The following is a 16,018-nucleotide window of genomic DNA, read 5'->3' on the forward strand; positions in this document are numbered from 1 at the left end:
ATATGACTAATCCTTAAGAGACCCTGATGGCTCCCCATCTGGCTTCTCATCTGAATTCTGTTGAGTGACTTCTAGTCACTCATGCCAATTACTGGGTCCCATTTCACACTTGGCATGGGATGGGACCTAGCACCTGCCCCAGACTAGGCAGCACAGCAGGTTGTGTGGTTTCATCCTTTAATAACTACACATGCAGTGACCTTTCCTAAAGGAGATACAGGCTTTGCAGCTTATTTTGTATCAATGAAAACCTTTCTGGCAGTTGAACCAGTGACATCTGTGCAGTCACCACCCCTGTTTCAGCAAGCTGTGACTTCTAAGCCAGTACAGAGCTCACAGGAAGGGAAGCCAGAAAGGGAAGGAATTCAAGGAATTCACTTTTGGCAGCATAAGATGCTTCTTCAGTTCTCTCCACTACTGCAGTAAGGTGCCGGGGACATCAGATCACCTCCATGGCCTGGTCCACATCCTGTAAGCACCTGTGCTGCTGCTGCTCTCACCTGCAGCATAGGAAATTGCTCTAGTAAGCCCTGTGAAATCTGTTCTGGGGACTTTGGCTCTTCCACAGTGCTGTGCACAGAGGAAAATTTTAGGGGAATTGCTTCAGTTTTCAATGTGCTGCCAGAGCTTTCGATCCTGTGCTGCCCCTGCTTTCAATTCTATGCTGCCCCATGAACACTGTATTCTTCCCTTAAATGGTCCTGCTGGCCAGGTTAATGCTTCACATAAAAAGACACTGGGAGTGTTTGAAAAGCCTTTCACTGCAGCTACACATTAGACCAGAACAGCCTCATAATAAAGTGCACAATAAGACCTCCTCACAAACTCTAAGAAGGCCTTTACAACGTGCTCTGTGTGGATTACCACACTTGCAGCCTCACAGCCTCAGAATAATTACCACTAAAAATGGGGCGGAAATAAAGTGCTCAACCATATTTGAATACCAAGTGTTCCCTGCTGGGCAGGGAAAACAGAACCAATTCAGCTTGCACCATATGGAAAATGTTAGTTCTCTGAGTGTAGGCAGTCCTTATGCAACATAGCCCACGCCACACTCATTTGTTCTATGTCACCTCTCCTGCTGTAAGCCCAGGCAAACTATCAATAGCTAACTGCTCCTGCTATGTTACTAGCAGGTACTAAAAGTGACATTTCAAGAACAGGGCAGGCTAAGAAATGGTATAGGTGCTGCATCCAGAAGTATGTGCATTTCAGATTGCTAGTTACACTTCTGCTCATTGCTAAGAGCTGATCCTCTGTAGGTTTGTGTATTTATATAAGGGTTATATAAACTAACTAAATTTCCTGAGACAGATATACCCAGGATGACCTCATAAAATGTGGGTCACTAGTGTGTGCAGAAGGCAAGTTATGGTGAGTCATAGATCCTGAAGTGTTTATCTATGGCAAAGCAGCACAGTCTGATTAACCTTCTGTGCCAGGAGTACTGCGGATAGGTTTGACCAAAATTCCTTACATAGCTAAACAAGGAAGATCCAGAAAGAGCATAGAGGCTGCTGCAAATGCAATGGAAAAATGAGGAGTGAGCTACACTTTAAGTGCTATTTTGTAGTCAGAAAGAAACTATGGAAAGCAATGTAGGAGACTCAAGCACTGAGTAGTAACAAAACCAGTAATTCTGGAGTCCTGCTTCTGTCATTCATAACACTGAGATCTCTACAGAATAGAAAATGCCTCTTCTTTTATTTTTTTTCTTAAAGAAAATAATCTGTCCTTTGTACACCCTTTTTTTTTTTAAGCCCTACTGGTACATAAGCCAACACAAGAGTTCTGTCAGGGCATGAGGCTTTGCATCAGGTTTTTGGTAGTTGAGACAGTGACTCTGCTCCTGCATACAGCATTGAGCAATTCTGCCATTGCAGATACACATGCCCCTTCCTCTATTTCCTTCTGTGCTCTTAATTCTTCAATTCAAACTGAACAGTCACACAAAACAGCAGCTTTTCTCTATTGGCTGATGTGCTTGTTCTTCACACAAGTAGAAAGAATTCAGTCTTTTTTAGAAGAGGCTCACATTCACATGCCATCTGACAGCTTTTGGATCTTCCCCACACTGACTTTATGTAAGTTGCTGTTGGCAACACAGCATGAAAGTTTTTAATGAAGCAAAACAGGGAAAGAGATTAGTGAAATTGAATTAATGAGAATGAGTGGCATGTTCCACATTTGGACTATTTTACCTGTAATTTCTTCAAAGACAGCATGAAATCCATCAAAGTTCTTGGATCCATCAGACTGGAAGAGAACATGGAGTGAAGACCCAGTGCTTTGGATTGGAGGTGGCCTCTCATTTCCACAGAATTTCTTTATTATCCGACTGTCCAAATTATCCCCATCACGGACCTCCACATAGTCATACTGGCACATATAGTCAAACTCCAGGCTCAGCATGGAAAATCTTGGGGAACAAGGACACACAGTCAGACTGCATACCTGTGCACCCTGAATATGATTTATTTGCATGTTTAGCTACATTAGTGCCTGCCCCTCTCAATGAATCAACAAGTCCCTAACCACATAGAGTCCCCTTCACTGCCTCTCAATTTTTGCATCATGATCTTTGGAAGCCAGCTCAACTCTATACAGTTCCTCCAAGAGAATAATAAAGTATCAGAACAGTGAAGTCTAAATTGAAGTCATACAGTCTGTTCACATGCATCAGGTTTCTAACCATAATACAGTGTCAGAACTTTCATATAGGGTAAGACAATATAGGGGGCATATTTCTATCATGGCCATTTGCTAAAAATTGCTCTATTTCCCCAAAATAAAGTTCTAAGTACTGAAAGTAGTAGCATCAAATAACAAGGTTCAAAAGCTATTTACATTGTGATGTTCAGAAGTCAGCAATTAGGAATACAAAGAAAGCTTGGGGATGTAAGAGAAGAAGAAATAGCCAGAGAAATGGAATCAAAATATTACAGCACATTTTGCATTAGAAAGCAAAATGGTAGTAAATCCTCAATGTCTGGCACTTGTCCTTCTTTTGAGAGCAGAAATAAGGCACAGGGGTTAATGCAGAAGGGAAATATTTAAAGCCTTTTCCCACAATGTCTGTCTTTCCTAGCTTCAATCCAGGCACTGTACGAGGCTTTTGTTCATTAACAGCCATGCTATATACTGCTATTTGAATTCAGTTGGGTCCAGAGCCAAACCATCCCACCAGAATATGAATGAGAAACAGAGCGAGATACACCCAGTGCCTCTGGAGAATGCGCAATGGCCAGAGAGGCCGAGATCAGCCTTGGTACAGCAGAAAAAGAGAAGATACGGGCCTGGGAGAGTCATGTTACTACTGTTCAGCAGGATATTTTATAGATGAAACTTGTTATGTACTCAGTCTTCCTAGGAACCCCTACCACTGCAAACGTGTATTTAGGATTAGGCTATATCTCCCACACTGCCTATTCTAGTGTGGTCCTACTGATTTGCAGACTGCATTTGCACACCAAAGAAGCGAGACAAAATCTTGGATCTGCTGCTGGACCTCACAGTTTGAAGGGAAAGAGAGTTGTAGAGCCTATTTCCTGAAATTCTCATCTTGGGACTCAGGCCTCTATGTTAAGGAGGCCCCCATGTTATGTGAAATGACCTTTCTTTGACTCTACTCAGTCATCTTCGTTCAGGTCATATGGTTAGTTTTAGAGCATCAGGAGTAGACTACATATAGAGAAATGATTGAGCAGTTGTAGGAAACTACACCAATGGAGCAGAGCCCCACATTTTTTAAATCATCTGATGGCATGTAGAATAAGAAAAAACCCACATCTGCTTTAAATATGCATTACAGAGCAATAATTCAACTTAGCTTTGCATAAAATGCATGAGTTGAATTCTAGTTCTGTCAGGTTTGTCATAGACATCCTCGCAGGTATCAGGTTATACACTACATCTTCAAAACATTCTTTCACTGTTGAAACATACCCCAGGGATCTATCCTTATTGAAGTAATAGAGCAATATAAATTAACCCATTCATGCTTATTACGCTTATCAGGCTACAGTTTATCCTGAAACCCTATCCTGAATCCTAAAAATATTTACTGGTTTTCTGACCTGGTGTATTTCTGATTAAAATTAAGTATGTGTGTGAGTACAAAAGGAAAGTTTCTGGAATGTCCATTACCTACTGGGAGCAGTATTGTTTATACATGTAAAGGTAAACTGTGTCTAGCAAGTGCATCCCTGAACAAAGAATATCAAGACATACTCACACAGAATGAAAGCACATAATGAAAGAACCATACACAGAATACTCTCTTTAATTGTTTTCTCTGCATTAAAAAATGAGGAAAACAGAGTGGAAAATGCGAAAGGCATAGGGGTTCTGATTTGCATTTTATTTAACTTGGCATAGAAGCAGATATACTGTACTGATGACATGGGATCCCATGATTAAGACTCAGACTTGGCAGGTCAGGAAACCTGCCAAAGCTTTTAAAAACCTCTTGGCTATGGCCCAGTTGACAGGCCCCTTTACAGACCATGAGGTCTATTGCTGTTTAAATCATAGGTGCAGGCAATGTAATGAATCTCAGTTCCCTGACCAGTGAAACTGTAATTATATCATAACTCTCTTGGATATTATAAAAATAAGCATGCTAATTTCATGCAACAGGTCATCAGATACAAAATGCAAAGTATTGTCTTGACTTCATCAGTGTCTGTAGTGTGAATACATTCATCAACCCCTCTAAGGAAAGCTTCCAGCCAAAGAAAGTAGTTAAAACTCTCTGCTGAGACACTAAAGAAAAGGATTGAAAGTTGTGAGCTACTTCTACTGTGGTATGATACCCCTGACATGGCTCAGGCTGAGGGAGCTTATACATCACATCCCAAAACAAAACAAGGCTGGGGAAAAAAGGCAGGGAAAACAAACTACCACCACAATATGGGCACTATTTGTCATAACAGCTCTTCTAAGCCAATCCCCAAAGGACTGCGTGGCACAGCTTAAAGCAAGGGAAGATTTATCTGTGTTCATGAGAGTTCTACTCTTCCTGCTCTATGTAAACAAAGACAACCACTTTGTTCACCTTCTGTATCCCAGTGTCCCCATCGCTGCCCTTGCAAGCCATCAGGGTGGCAGCAAACAGGATTTGTGCACAGACATAATGAAGAAAAGAGTTCTTTTGTTAGCAGTTGTGCTGATTCAGCACAGTGCTGGCTGTGCATTACAGTTCTAAGCAGTTACCACCCACAGAGGGGATCAGCATGTTTGTATGAAAATGCAGTGAAGGAAACAGGGATGGCAGACTCAGGAGGCAGGCTCTGATGGCTAGCTTAATTGTACCTCCCTTTCTTTTAGGAATGGCCTAAAAGAGAAGTTGTAGGCTTATTGTGCTACTTTGCCACAGCATCTAACTGCCAAAATACCTCAATGGCCAGCTTTGAGAACACACTACACAGGGGTACCTTATGTGAGGTCCTCCTGTTCTGTGTTTACCCTGAGGGTTTCCTCTGTGCCTCCTGCAGAACTTGCAGGGTGGCAGGATTAAGTGTGGACATTGAGGAGAGTTTCTGATCTTTCCCTAGAAGTACTGTGTCATCTGCTGGGATTTTTAGACATTCAGACATTAAACTCATCATCAGGCTATGCAAAGGGCTTTAGGCTTCTCCAACACTACCCAACTCAGATAAATGTAGATGCTTACAACAGAAGTTTGGTAGCTCAGGCTTCCTTCTTGGAGACTTTCACAGTTGGAATATAACAATTTAGTTACATCAAGGAGATACCTAGTATTGTGTTTGTTTGATTGCAGGAAGGCTGGACATGGGGAGAAAGAGAAAGGCACTCTCTGCAGGATGCTTCTCATGTTAAAGTTTTGCATTTTCTGGTTAACAGCAAAGATAAATAGAATGAACTGTACTGATCTCATGTGACACATCTTCCTAGTATGCATATGGGTGGCCCTCAGGGTCTACAATGGAGGTCTGATTTCTCAAAAGAGTTAGCACATCTGCTAACTGTACATCTCTTCAATCTAGTGTCCTTTGTAAAAATAGCCTTTTCTCCCTTTCTCGTACCTTGTGCCTGATGCCACCTGGTTGTCAACATTTTACCCAGAGATGGGTGCATTCACTAGTGGTGCATGCACAGGATCCATTTCCACTCTCACATCCACCCCTGTAACAGTGAAGACAGGGCGACACCTGTAGCTCCTGAAGCACTTTTAAAGCCTTACAATTGACAAAGCCCTGTTCAGAAACAGGAAAAAAAATCAGCTCCCTGAGCTTGTGCTGTGCAGATCATGCACCTCAACAACACCTTTTAAAAACAAGGTAGGTAAAACTCACGCATGCTGAGACTGATGTGAAGCTGTGTCATGAGAACACAAAACTCTTCCTCACAGCATTGCTGTGCTCCTACACATTTCTCCAAAGTCAAGAGGTTACAATGCTATCCCAGGCATTAGTTGCAGCTGCTCATAACTGCACAATAGGCTTGCATTTGCAAGTCTGAAAAAAGTGCATTAGTGTGGGAAAGCCACAAGCTCTTCTTTTCTATTCAATTGATTTGTCTTCCTCTTATTAAGTCTCTCTTCAAACATACAGGAACACATTCAAACCTTTTAAACATATTTCAACTGTTTGTGTGTCTAGCATAGCTCTTTTTCCTGGGCTCCAAAGTTGGTGAAAGGGTTGATATGAAGGGTTTGGCTACTGTTTTTATCATATTAACTAGTGGGGTTTGGATACCACCCGCTGCCACACTTCCTGTTGCATGTGTGAGCACCCTGCTACACACATGTGAAATCAGTCCAATAGGAGGCTTTCCTGCACTAGGCAGGATACCCAATCAAGAACTGTGAGCCTGGGTCAGAAAGAACAGGTTAGTAAGTCTAAGCATACTCAGGTCAGAAGAGCGATGACTTGCAGGAGAACTAATCACATCCTCCAGACACAGGAATGGTAAGAGGAATAACTGAAGCTGGTAGAAGACAGCCCTGGTAAAGCAAGTGAAAGAAAAATAAGAGAGGGAAAATGTAGGCTCAATGCAAGGTAGGTCCCATAGGCAACTCTCTCTTCGCATGAGATGTCATATTAAAACATATTAAAACAGCTTTTCTTCAAAGAATGTCATAGTTTAGCCTGGTACTGTCTTCACAAAATGTTGGGTTCTCTGGTATAAAGGTCTTGAAAAGAGATACATTGAGCTTAAAATCTGAGAAACTCTCCTTAGCATCCAGCTGTCCTAAATGGAAATTGAAAGCACATCACTGATGATTTGTCCAGTGGCTGCCCATCACAAGCTAGACCAGGGGAAAGAACTGAGGTACCAAATGCAAAGTGGTAGCTATACCTTCAGTGCTGTAGAGCTTACAGCTGTTGACCCTCATTGGTTCTTGGTTATCCACATGCCTCAATGTCCACCTGAAATCAATGCTGGCTAAAAGTCAACATGACCCACCTTAATTCAATGTTAAATCCAGCTTGAACGTGGATAGTCCATTCGCATCGTGCATTCAGTGGGTAACCCTCCAGCAAAATCTGACCTCTAGAAGCCCGAAGAACCTGCCCGCACCCTGGGGAGCAAAAGAAGAAAAAAAATCTGTGTCAGTGACCTGCAAGAGACATTTGAAGAAAATACATATAGAAACAACACCAGAACTAGAAGACAGGATGACTTAGGAAGATACACACCTTCTCACAAGGCAGTATATAAAATAATAGGACAGCTACAAAATGGTTGTAAATGACTATACTGGAGCATTGTTTAGGCTAAGAGCAGCCCTAGAAAAGTTTTAGTTGATTGCTTCTCCCTGGTTTGCAATGTAGCCCAATGAAACCATTTCTTACAGCTTTTGCCTCACAATTAATTAGCCAGCCCACCCACCTGGCTGACACTCCAGCTTAGGACAGTTTTGATGGAGCCTATGCTGACCTGTGCAATCACTGATGCTGAGGAAGCCGGTGGGAAGGTGGCAAAACTACAGTGAATACTTTAATTAGCTCAAGTGAGCAAAAGAATGAGATGTTGCACTTAACATCATGGTTTCTAGTCCTTCACGAGGAGGGAGGAAAACAGCTGATGTATTCCTAGAGGAGACACGTTTGTCATAGAATCATAGAATCAACCAGGTTGGAAAAGACCTCCAAGATCATCAAGTCCACCCCTTGATCCAACACCGCCATGGTTACTAGATCATGGCATTAAGTGCCTCATCTTAAAAATCTCCAGGGACGGAGAATCTACCACTTCCCTGGGCAGCCCATTCCAATGTCTGATTACTCTCTCTGTAAAGAATTTCTTCCTAATATCCAACCTAAGCCTCCCCTGGCACAGCTTAAGACCATGCCCTCTTGTCCTACTGCTGGTTGCCTGGAAAAAGAGACCAACCCCCACCTGGCTACAACCTCCTTTCAGGGAGTTGTAGAGAGTGATGAGGTCTCCCCTGAGCCTCCTCTTCTCCAGGCTAAACAACCCCAGCTCTCTCAGCATCTCCTCACAGGACTTGTGATCAAGTCCCTTCACCAGCCTCGTTGCTCTTCTCTGGACCTGCTCCAGCACCTCAATATCCTTCCTGAACTGAGGGGCCCAGAACTGGACACAGTACTCCAGGTGTGGCCTCACCAGCACTGAGTACAGGGGAAGAATCACTTCCCTGGTCCTGCTGGCCAGGGAAGGCCAGGATGCCATTGGCCTTCTTGGCCACCTGGGCACACTGCTGGCTCATGTTCAGCTTCCTGCCAATCCAAACTCCCAGGTCCCTCTCTGCCTGGCTGCTCTCCAGCCACTCTGTCCCCAGCCTGTAGCGCTGCAGGGGGTTGTTGTGGCCAAAGTGCAGGACTTGGCACTTGGCCTTGTTGAACCTCATCCCGTTGGAATCAGACCATCCCTCCAGCTTGACCAGGTCCCTCTGCAGAGCCCTCCTGCCTTCCAGCAGATCAACACTCCCCTCCAACTTGGTGTCATCTGCAAATTTGCTGATGGTACACTCAATCCCCTCATCAAGATCATCAATAAAGATTTTAAATAGAACTGGGCCCAACACTGATCCCTGGGGGACACCACTGGTGACTGGCCACCAACTGAATGCAGCACCATTCACCACCACTCTCTGGGCCCGGCCCTCCAGCCAGTTCCTAACCCAGCACAGAGTGCCCCTGTCCAAGCCGTGGGCTGCCAGCTTTTCCAGGAGTATGCTATGGGAGATGGTGTCAAAGGCTTTGCTGAAGTCCAGGTAGACACATCCACAGCCTTCCCCTCATCCACCAGGCGGGTCACCTGATCATAAAAGGAGATCAGGTTGGTCAGACAGGACCTGCCCTTCCTAAACCCGTGCTGGCTGGGTGTGATCCCTTGTCCATCCTGCAGGTGCTGTGTGATTGCACTTAGGATGATCTGCTCCATAACCTTGCCAGGCACTGAGGTCAGGCTGACGGGCCTGTAGTTTGCCGGATCCTCCTTCCGTCCCTTTTTGTGGATCAGTGTGACATTTGCCAACTTCCAATCATCTGGGACCTCCCCAGTGAGCCAGGACTGTTGGTAAATGATGGAGAGTGGCTTGGTAAGCTCTTCTGCCAGCTCCCTCATCACTCCTAGGATGGATCCCATCTGGTCCCACAGACTTGTGAGGATCCAAGTGGCTCAGCAGGTCACTAACTGTTTCCTTCTGGATTACAGGGGGGCTATTCGGCTTCCTGTCTCTGTCTACCAACTCCAGAGACCAGTTGTCCTGAGGACAACCTCTCTTACTGTTGAAAACTGAGGCAAAGAAGGTGTTAAGTACCTCAGCCTTTTCCTCATCGTTGGTTACTATATTCCCCCCCATGTCCAACAAAGAATGGAGGTTTTCCTTGCCCCTCCTTTTGCTATTGATGTATTTGTAGAAGCACTTCTTGTTATCCCTAACAGAAGTGGCTAGACTGAGTTCAAATTCTGCCTCTGTCTCTCTAAGTTTCTTTCTGCATGACCTAACTATATTCCTAAACTCTTTATGAGTAGCCAGCCTTTTTTCCATAGTCGGTAAGCTCTCTTTTTTCCCCTAATTTCCTTTAAAATCTCCCTGTTCAGCCAGGCTGGCTGTCTTCCCCGCCAACTCGCCTTTCGGCAGACTGGGACAGCCTGCTCCTGTGCGTTCAAGACTTGCTTCTTGAAGCATGTCCATCTTTCCTGGACCCCTTTGTTTTCAAGGGCTGTTTCCCAAGGTACCCTCTGAACCAGTCTTCTGAGTAGGCTGAAATCTGCCCTGTGGAAGTCCAGGGTGGAAGTTTTGCCCTCAGGATTCACTACATCATCCTTACGTGTTAATGCCACCATGTCAATGAGGTATATAAGCATTGCAGCTCCTCCATCATCAGTGTTAAAACTGATGACTCAGTGTAACACATATTGAATATACAGCCCTTATCCCATCTTTCCTACCTTTCTTCTATACCTGACCCACTCTGCCTGTGTTGCTCTCAGCTTTATATACTGTGAAATGTACTTCAGTGCCCAGTATCAACAGAATAAGATGAAGTACTCCAGTCATTTGTGCCCAGTCTATGAAAACCATCAGAGGACAATGAGCTGAACAAACAGCAGACAAGGTCACACACTGAGGAAGCAATATCTTTTCATGGTTATCCTGCAGCTGTCCCTAGGCAGCTGTCCAGGGATAGTTGTCCTAATTCCTCATCTTGAATGCTGAACATTTTTAGCCCAGAGAGTTCTCTCACCTTCAGTAACATCTCCCTTTCCCCCAGCTATAAAATATGGCTAATAGTATTTTTCTCTGTGGAAGAAGAAAAGTTGTTTAGTGATTTTTGCAGAGCTTACTGTGACTTGTACATGCAAGTGCTAGCAAAATGCATAGTTAAATCACTACACACCAAACAGAGCTAATTTCTCAGTTTCTACTTTCCTGACTACATCTTTCCAAGTGGAGTCTTGCACATGGCTCTATCCCCTGGTAAGCCTTCTGTTGCTTTGCTGAGGTATAAGCCTGTGTCCGTAAGCCAAAAATTGCAATTCAGTCTAACAGCATCACCAAATCAGGAGACTCTGATAGTCTGCACACCACAGTTGATAAGTAAAAAGTCAAATGACCAAAAAGACCTCCACACCAATTCTCTCACTTCTTTTTACCTCTTTAGTCCAACAGAAAGCCCTGCTGCTTCCGTCTCTTTCCCAAGAGGAACCCTAAACTTTTAACCAGTAATACAGGATGAATGTTTCCTACTGAGATGGTGGGTTTTAATGCTTACCCCTAGGCCCTTCCTTCCTTAGGGAAAAAAGGGTGACAGTGACCTGATTTGGTGAAGTACCAAGCATCTGCCATTCCCATCGATCATAGTGTCTGGAAATCAATACTGCTGCATCTGGTCTATGGAGAAACACGAAACTGCAGGTCAATTACTCTTCTTTCTTCTTAAGAAAGTGTTGTTCAAATAAAATACCCTTTGTTCATTTACCCTCAGTTACCCTTAATTAAGCAGGACCCAAGGAAACAGAAACCCTGCTCAGAAGTGTTCCTCAAAAGTGTTTCATCCTCCTCTGTGGTTTGCTTAGTTCCCTCTGTAAAAGGCAAGGATTAATGACTGTGCCCAGCAACCACATTAGGATTCAATGAGTACAGCAGGATCTGCTGTGGTGTAAATGATAATGCTCCTTCCCACAGCAAGAAACAGGCCCTTGTCCTGCCATTGGGCTCCTGCCTCAAAAACAACCTGAGACAAAGCTGCTAGAAATCTTCAGAGGGTTTGACAGGGGGCTTGGACCACCTCAAAGAAAGTTTCCCTTTCGTCGTGAAGGGCTTTTGAGTTTTTGATGCCTTTAACAAAAGAAAGCCAAAGAACTGGTGCAAAGAGATACTTGTATGCATGGCATACTAAACACACTCCTCTGTTTGCTGTGGTACAGCCTGAACTCTCTGAACATTGGCGCCAAGGAAGTAAGTTTGGCCAGCAAAGCAGGTGGTCCAGAGACTAAAGAGGAGCCATTCAATGATTATCTCCAAAAGAACGTTCTCAGGTTTGCTAACACGCATCTCTGCATGTGAAGCACCTTTGCAATCACATCAAATTCATGCTCTTTTATCTCCAGATCTTCTAGAAGAAGTTAGGCTCACTCCTCAGACCAACAGTTCAATCATATGTTGATCAAAAGGAGTCTTTTCTCTTCCTATTCTAAATCTGCAGGAGACCTGGAAAGCTCTCACAAATAATTTACATCATAAACACAAATGCTGGCAAATTCTGCCTCATTTACAAAAAAATAAACCACTTTGGCAGAGTATCAACATCCTTGTTCCGTTCCTGTTCCTGAAAAAAGGCAGCTTTCAGGGCCACAGTAAGATTTCCTCTAAAGCTTGTTTCTAACAGAGAATAAAAAAAATTCAGGAGACCTCTGCATTGTAGCCCACAGAGACCTGTGGGATGATGGAGGGAGAGGTCCTGAGACGACCTCTGGTAAGAACTCATTATCTGTTGTTTGAGTGCTACATCTTTGATGTGAGGCTCCTTCAAAGGTCAAGAGGACTGCAGAGGAGAATGAGAGTAGAAACGTTACTGGTGTTCAGAAAAAGGCTGATATGGGAAGGCAGCTGGCACTTGTCAAAACTTGTACTTACCTGTTGTTTGTTGGTCACCAGTATTATGTGAAATACTAATGTTCACAAAGTATAAAAAACTGCAAGTGTTATTGTTCATCACAGGGACCACATTCGGACAGCAAGGCTGAGGAAGCCTGTTTGAAAACTCTCCTGGTTTGATGGAGCACATGCTCTCAGGTGACATTTCAAATGGAGAAAAGGGTTCTACAGGTTGATTTTCTTCTGGTTTTTGTGTCTGATGTACCTTTTAGGGCATGATAATTCAATACAATAGAAGTCCCATTATAAAATGTCCCAGTATCCAATTAACTCTAGTCAGTGTGATTTTTTCCTAATAACACTCCTTTGGCCTACCCTGTAACATTTACCATTTTACCATATGGTCTGGTGTCCTCTGGAGGGTTTTCAGCCATGTCCATGCATCCAGTTATGCTAGCAGACAGCATAAACTGGACAGACCCATATGCCGCCCTATGGTACCGCTTCCTTGACACGGCCCTCCAGGCACGTCACTACTTTTGCTGGCGTTTCCCAGAAATCGTTCCCAGGGGCTCACCCTTCCCTTGAGGCTGTAGCCAGCCCCTTGGCCACTGACACAGGGCTAGGCTTCACTGCTGCCCTTGAGGTAACCAGGCCCTGCCAGTTTCCACCACCCCCCTGCTCCCCGTACAGTATCAAATCGGCATCAATCCTGCCCGCAGGATTCTCCGCACCCCTCGCCCTCCCCTCCTGGAGCCGCGGGCCGGCGCGGGCCGGCCGGCGCGGCCTCCTCAGGGCCGGCGGGCGCCACCTCCCGCCCGTGCGGCGGCGGTGCCGCCTGGGAGGGGAGCGGAGACCCAGCCGGGCCGGGCGGGCTGGGCCCGGGCAGTGTCTGGGGGCGGTCCGGGAACGAAGGGATGGAGCCGGAGCGGTGCTCGCCCTCCTAGTCGGCCCCGGCAGTCGGAGCAGCTCGGTAACACCCGCCGCGCCCCGCGAGAGGGAGACAGAGCCCGGCGCTCCCTCCGCCCGCAGACCCGCCGGGCGCCGGGAGCTGCTCCTGCCGCGCCTCCCGCTCTCACCTGAGGGAGCGGCCCCTGCCCCGGGCAGGTCCCTAGCGCCGGCCGTGTGCTTGTCAGCACTGGCATTGGCACTATAGGACACATTACGTCCCTTAATTACTGTGGTTGCGCTTCCTTGTGTCTGGGATTTATGGTCACTGCCGCTGGCAAGGCACCCAGGGCTGGCTGCAAAATTCCAGCTGTGTGTACAGGTGCCAAAGAGAGATGCCTCCTCCTTCGCTCTCCGAAGTGTGGTGTGTTAGCACACCCGCTCCTCGCTGGCCACCCTCCAGACCTCAAGCCACATCACTGTGAGCCTGCACTCCAGCTCCCACCGTGGTTATAGGGCTGCTTTCCAGACGTGCAGTCTCTGCATGCCTGAGCCAAGGCCAAAAGTGGGATAGCCATGAGACCCAGAACAGGGGAGATCAGGAGTGTGTTGGAATCACAACCACCCCCCGTGTCTCCTTTTTAAGAGTGGAAGAGACAACAGCACTATCTGACCTTCTTACACTGCCTATCAAGTACCATAGAACCACACAAAAGAGACCACATCCTTAGTGTCGCACTGCTTCCCTCAAAAGAACGAGTAGTAGGAAAACCACTGAAAGATAAAGCTATCGAAAATTTTAATATTGCAAAAATGTCCAAATAGACCTCTCGTGAGGGTGTATTTGCTTTAAAACAAGTAGGGAGAGCAGACTGAAATATAATGTAGGCAACCAATATATTCAGGCAGATGGAGGAAATATTACAGGAGTTAATGATTCTTGGCTCTGCTTTTATAAAAAGTGCCACGGGAGCTCTAGTATTGACCTAGAGCAAACGGGACATTACAATGCTATCAGAAATCACACCATAAATGGCACAGGACTCAGTTTATCAACTTCCAAAGCATCAAGGTTGAGTTAACTCTGTTGCCAAAACATGTTGATTCCCCACATTCTGCTGTTTGAAGTAATGATTTTATTTTGTATGCTTTCACCTCCTGAATGGTCATGGGCTGTGTTGGGAAAGCAAGTTGAATTTTTACTTTAAAATCAATGACTAAGAGGATGCAAGCCTGAGGTATGTAGAACAATGAACAGAACAGAGTAGGGAAAGCAGACCCTGCTTTCATCCCTTCCAGTGAAATGTGAACAGAGTCAATAAAAATTTAAAGAGAGCTCTACCTTCACCAGTGGTAAATTGGTAAAGGAAAACCCAATCTTAAACTGTATCCAGTTAGCTGATGGAACTTGTTATTGAAGACAGCTTAGCAAAATTTGAGGAGCAGGAGCTGTTGTACACTGTCAGGAACAAAATCTTTAGATATTGCTACCAGGGCCTGAAACACTCCTGGTCTCTCATGACACTGTCAGCAGTTGCAAGACACTATTTTCTGGAGCTGCCCTGGAGTGCGTTGAAGCTGTGTAAAAGAGAGAGGAAATACTATGATTTCCTTGGGGCTGGTTCTTCAGTCCAAGGGTTGAAGGAGGACAGAGGAGAAGCTCTTTGATATAGCTGTTGCCCTTGTAAATATTTATGCTTATGCTCTGGGGAATCAGAGCATAAATTCAGCATTTATTCTGAAGTATGTCCAAGAAATGCAGATACCAGAAAATTTCTGGAGCCACAGTAGTTAATGTTTAAAAATAAACCAAAACAAACCAGAAGTTTAGTAGGGTCATAACCTGTCATGACAGGGCACCCACCCTATTCCTAGCAGACAAGCAATGGGAGAAAAGTTTTCCTTACTGTAGATCTGCCTACTGCCTGGTTGTGTTTGGCCTCTTCTGCTTGTGCCCTTTGCAAGCGTCACTGTACAGGATTAGCTGGAAAGAAAAATCATGGCTCTGGCTCTGTCCCACCAATCCCTGTCCCTGACATGCTTCCCTGCCCATGTAGGACACTTACTCATGCAGTCCCCGCCATACCAGCCAGCTCTGCACTCTGCACAGTAGATTCCCTTGATGTAGAAGTCATCAAGTGTCCCTCCCCAGGAGCCATTGCGACAGGACTTGCAGTTCTCAAAAATGGTGCAGCCTAAAAGGAGAGCCACTGTGTTAGATGAAAGCCAAGGTGGATTGTCCTGCAGGAAAAGGAGGAGCCTCTCTCTCTTTTCCACAGAAAATGCCAATGACATTAGTGATTGCTGTGGTGCTGACAGCTTCCCTGCTGTGAACCACACCCAACCTCCACTCCCAAAACCCAGGGAGCTCAGAGATTTGGAACCAAACTCCTATTCTGACTTGCCCAAACCTCTAAATCTCATTGCTCCAACTGTAAATGCCTCTCTCAGAAAATCTGAATGTGGATGCTGGTGCCACTTGGGCCCAGCCTAAATAATTCTGATGTCTTTTAACCTGGCCCTATCTCCTCCTGCTCTCACCTTTCATTTTTCTCTTTCCTCCTTGCTAGCAGGACTTCCAGATTGTCTCTC

At 45.2% G+C, this 16,018-nt stretch overlaps 1 protein-coding gene across 2 annotated transcripts in view; it reads right to left on the minus strand.

Annotated features, from left to right (window-relative positions):
- The window catches only part of PAMR1 (peptidase domain containing associated with muscle regeneration 1), a 60,509-nt gene that overhangs the window by 35,089 nt on the left and 9,402 nt on the right, over positions 1-16,018 (minus strand). For both annotated transcript variants that reach the window (XM_027703972.1, XM_027703963.1), the window contains exons 3-5: positions 15,493-15,621; positions 7,432-7,546; positions 2,202-2,419 (exon numbers count right to left, since the gene is read on the minus strand). In XM_027703972.1, the coding sequence (XP_027559773.1) occupies positions 2,202-2,419; positions 7,432-7,546; positions 15,493-15,621 (462 nt within the window). The remainder of the gene's footprint in view (positions 1-2,201; positions 2,420-7,431; positions 7,547-15,492; positions 15,622-16,018) is intronic.

Source organism: Neopelma chrysocephalum, unplaced genomic scaffold, assembly GCF_003984885.1.
Source record: "Neopelma chrysocephalum unplaced genomic scaffold, ASM398488v2 Primary Assembly neopelma1_24, whole genome shotgun sequence".
In the NCBI taxonomy this organism is placed as follows: Eukaryota; Metazoa; Chordata; class Aves; order Passeriformes; family Pipridae; genus Neopelma; species Neopelma chrysocephalum.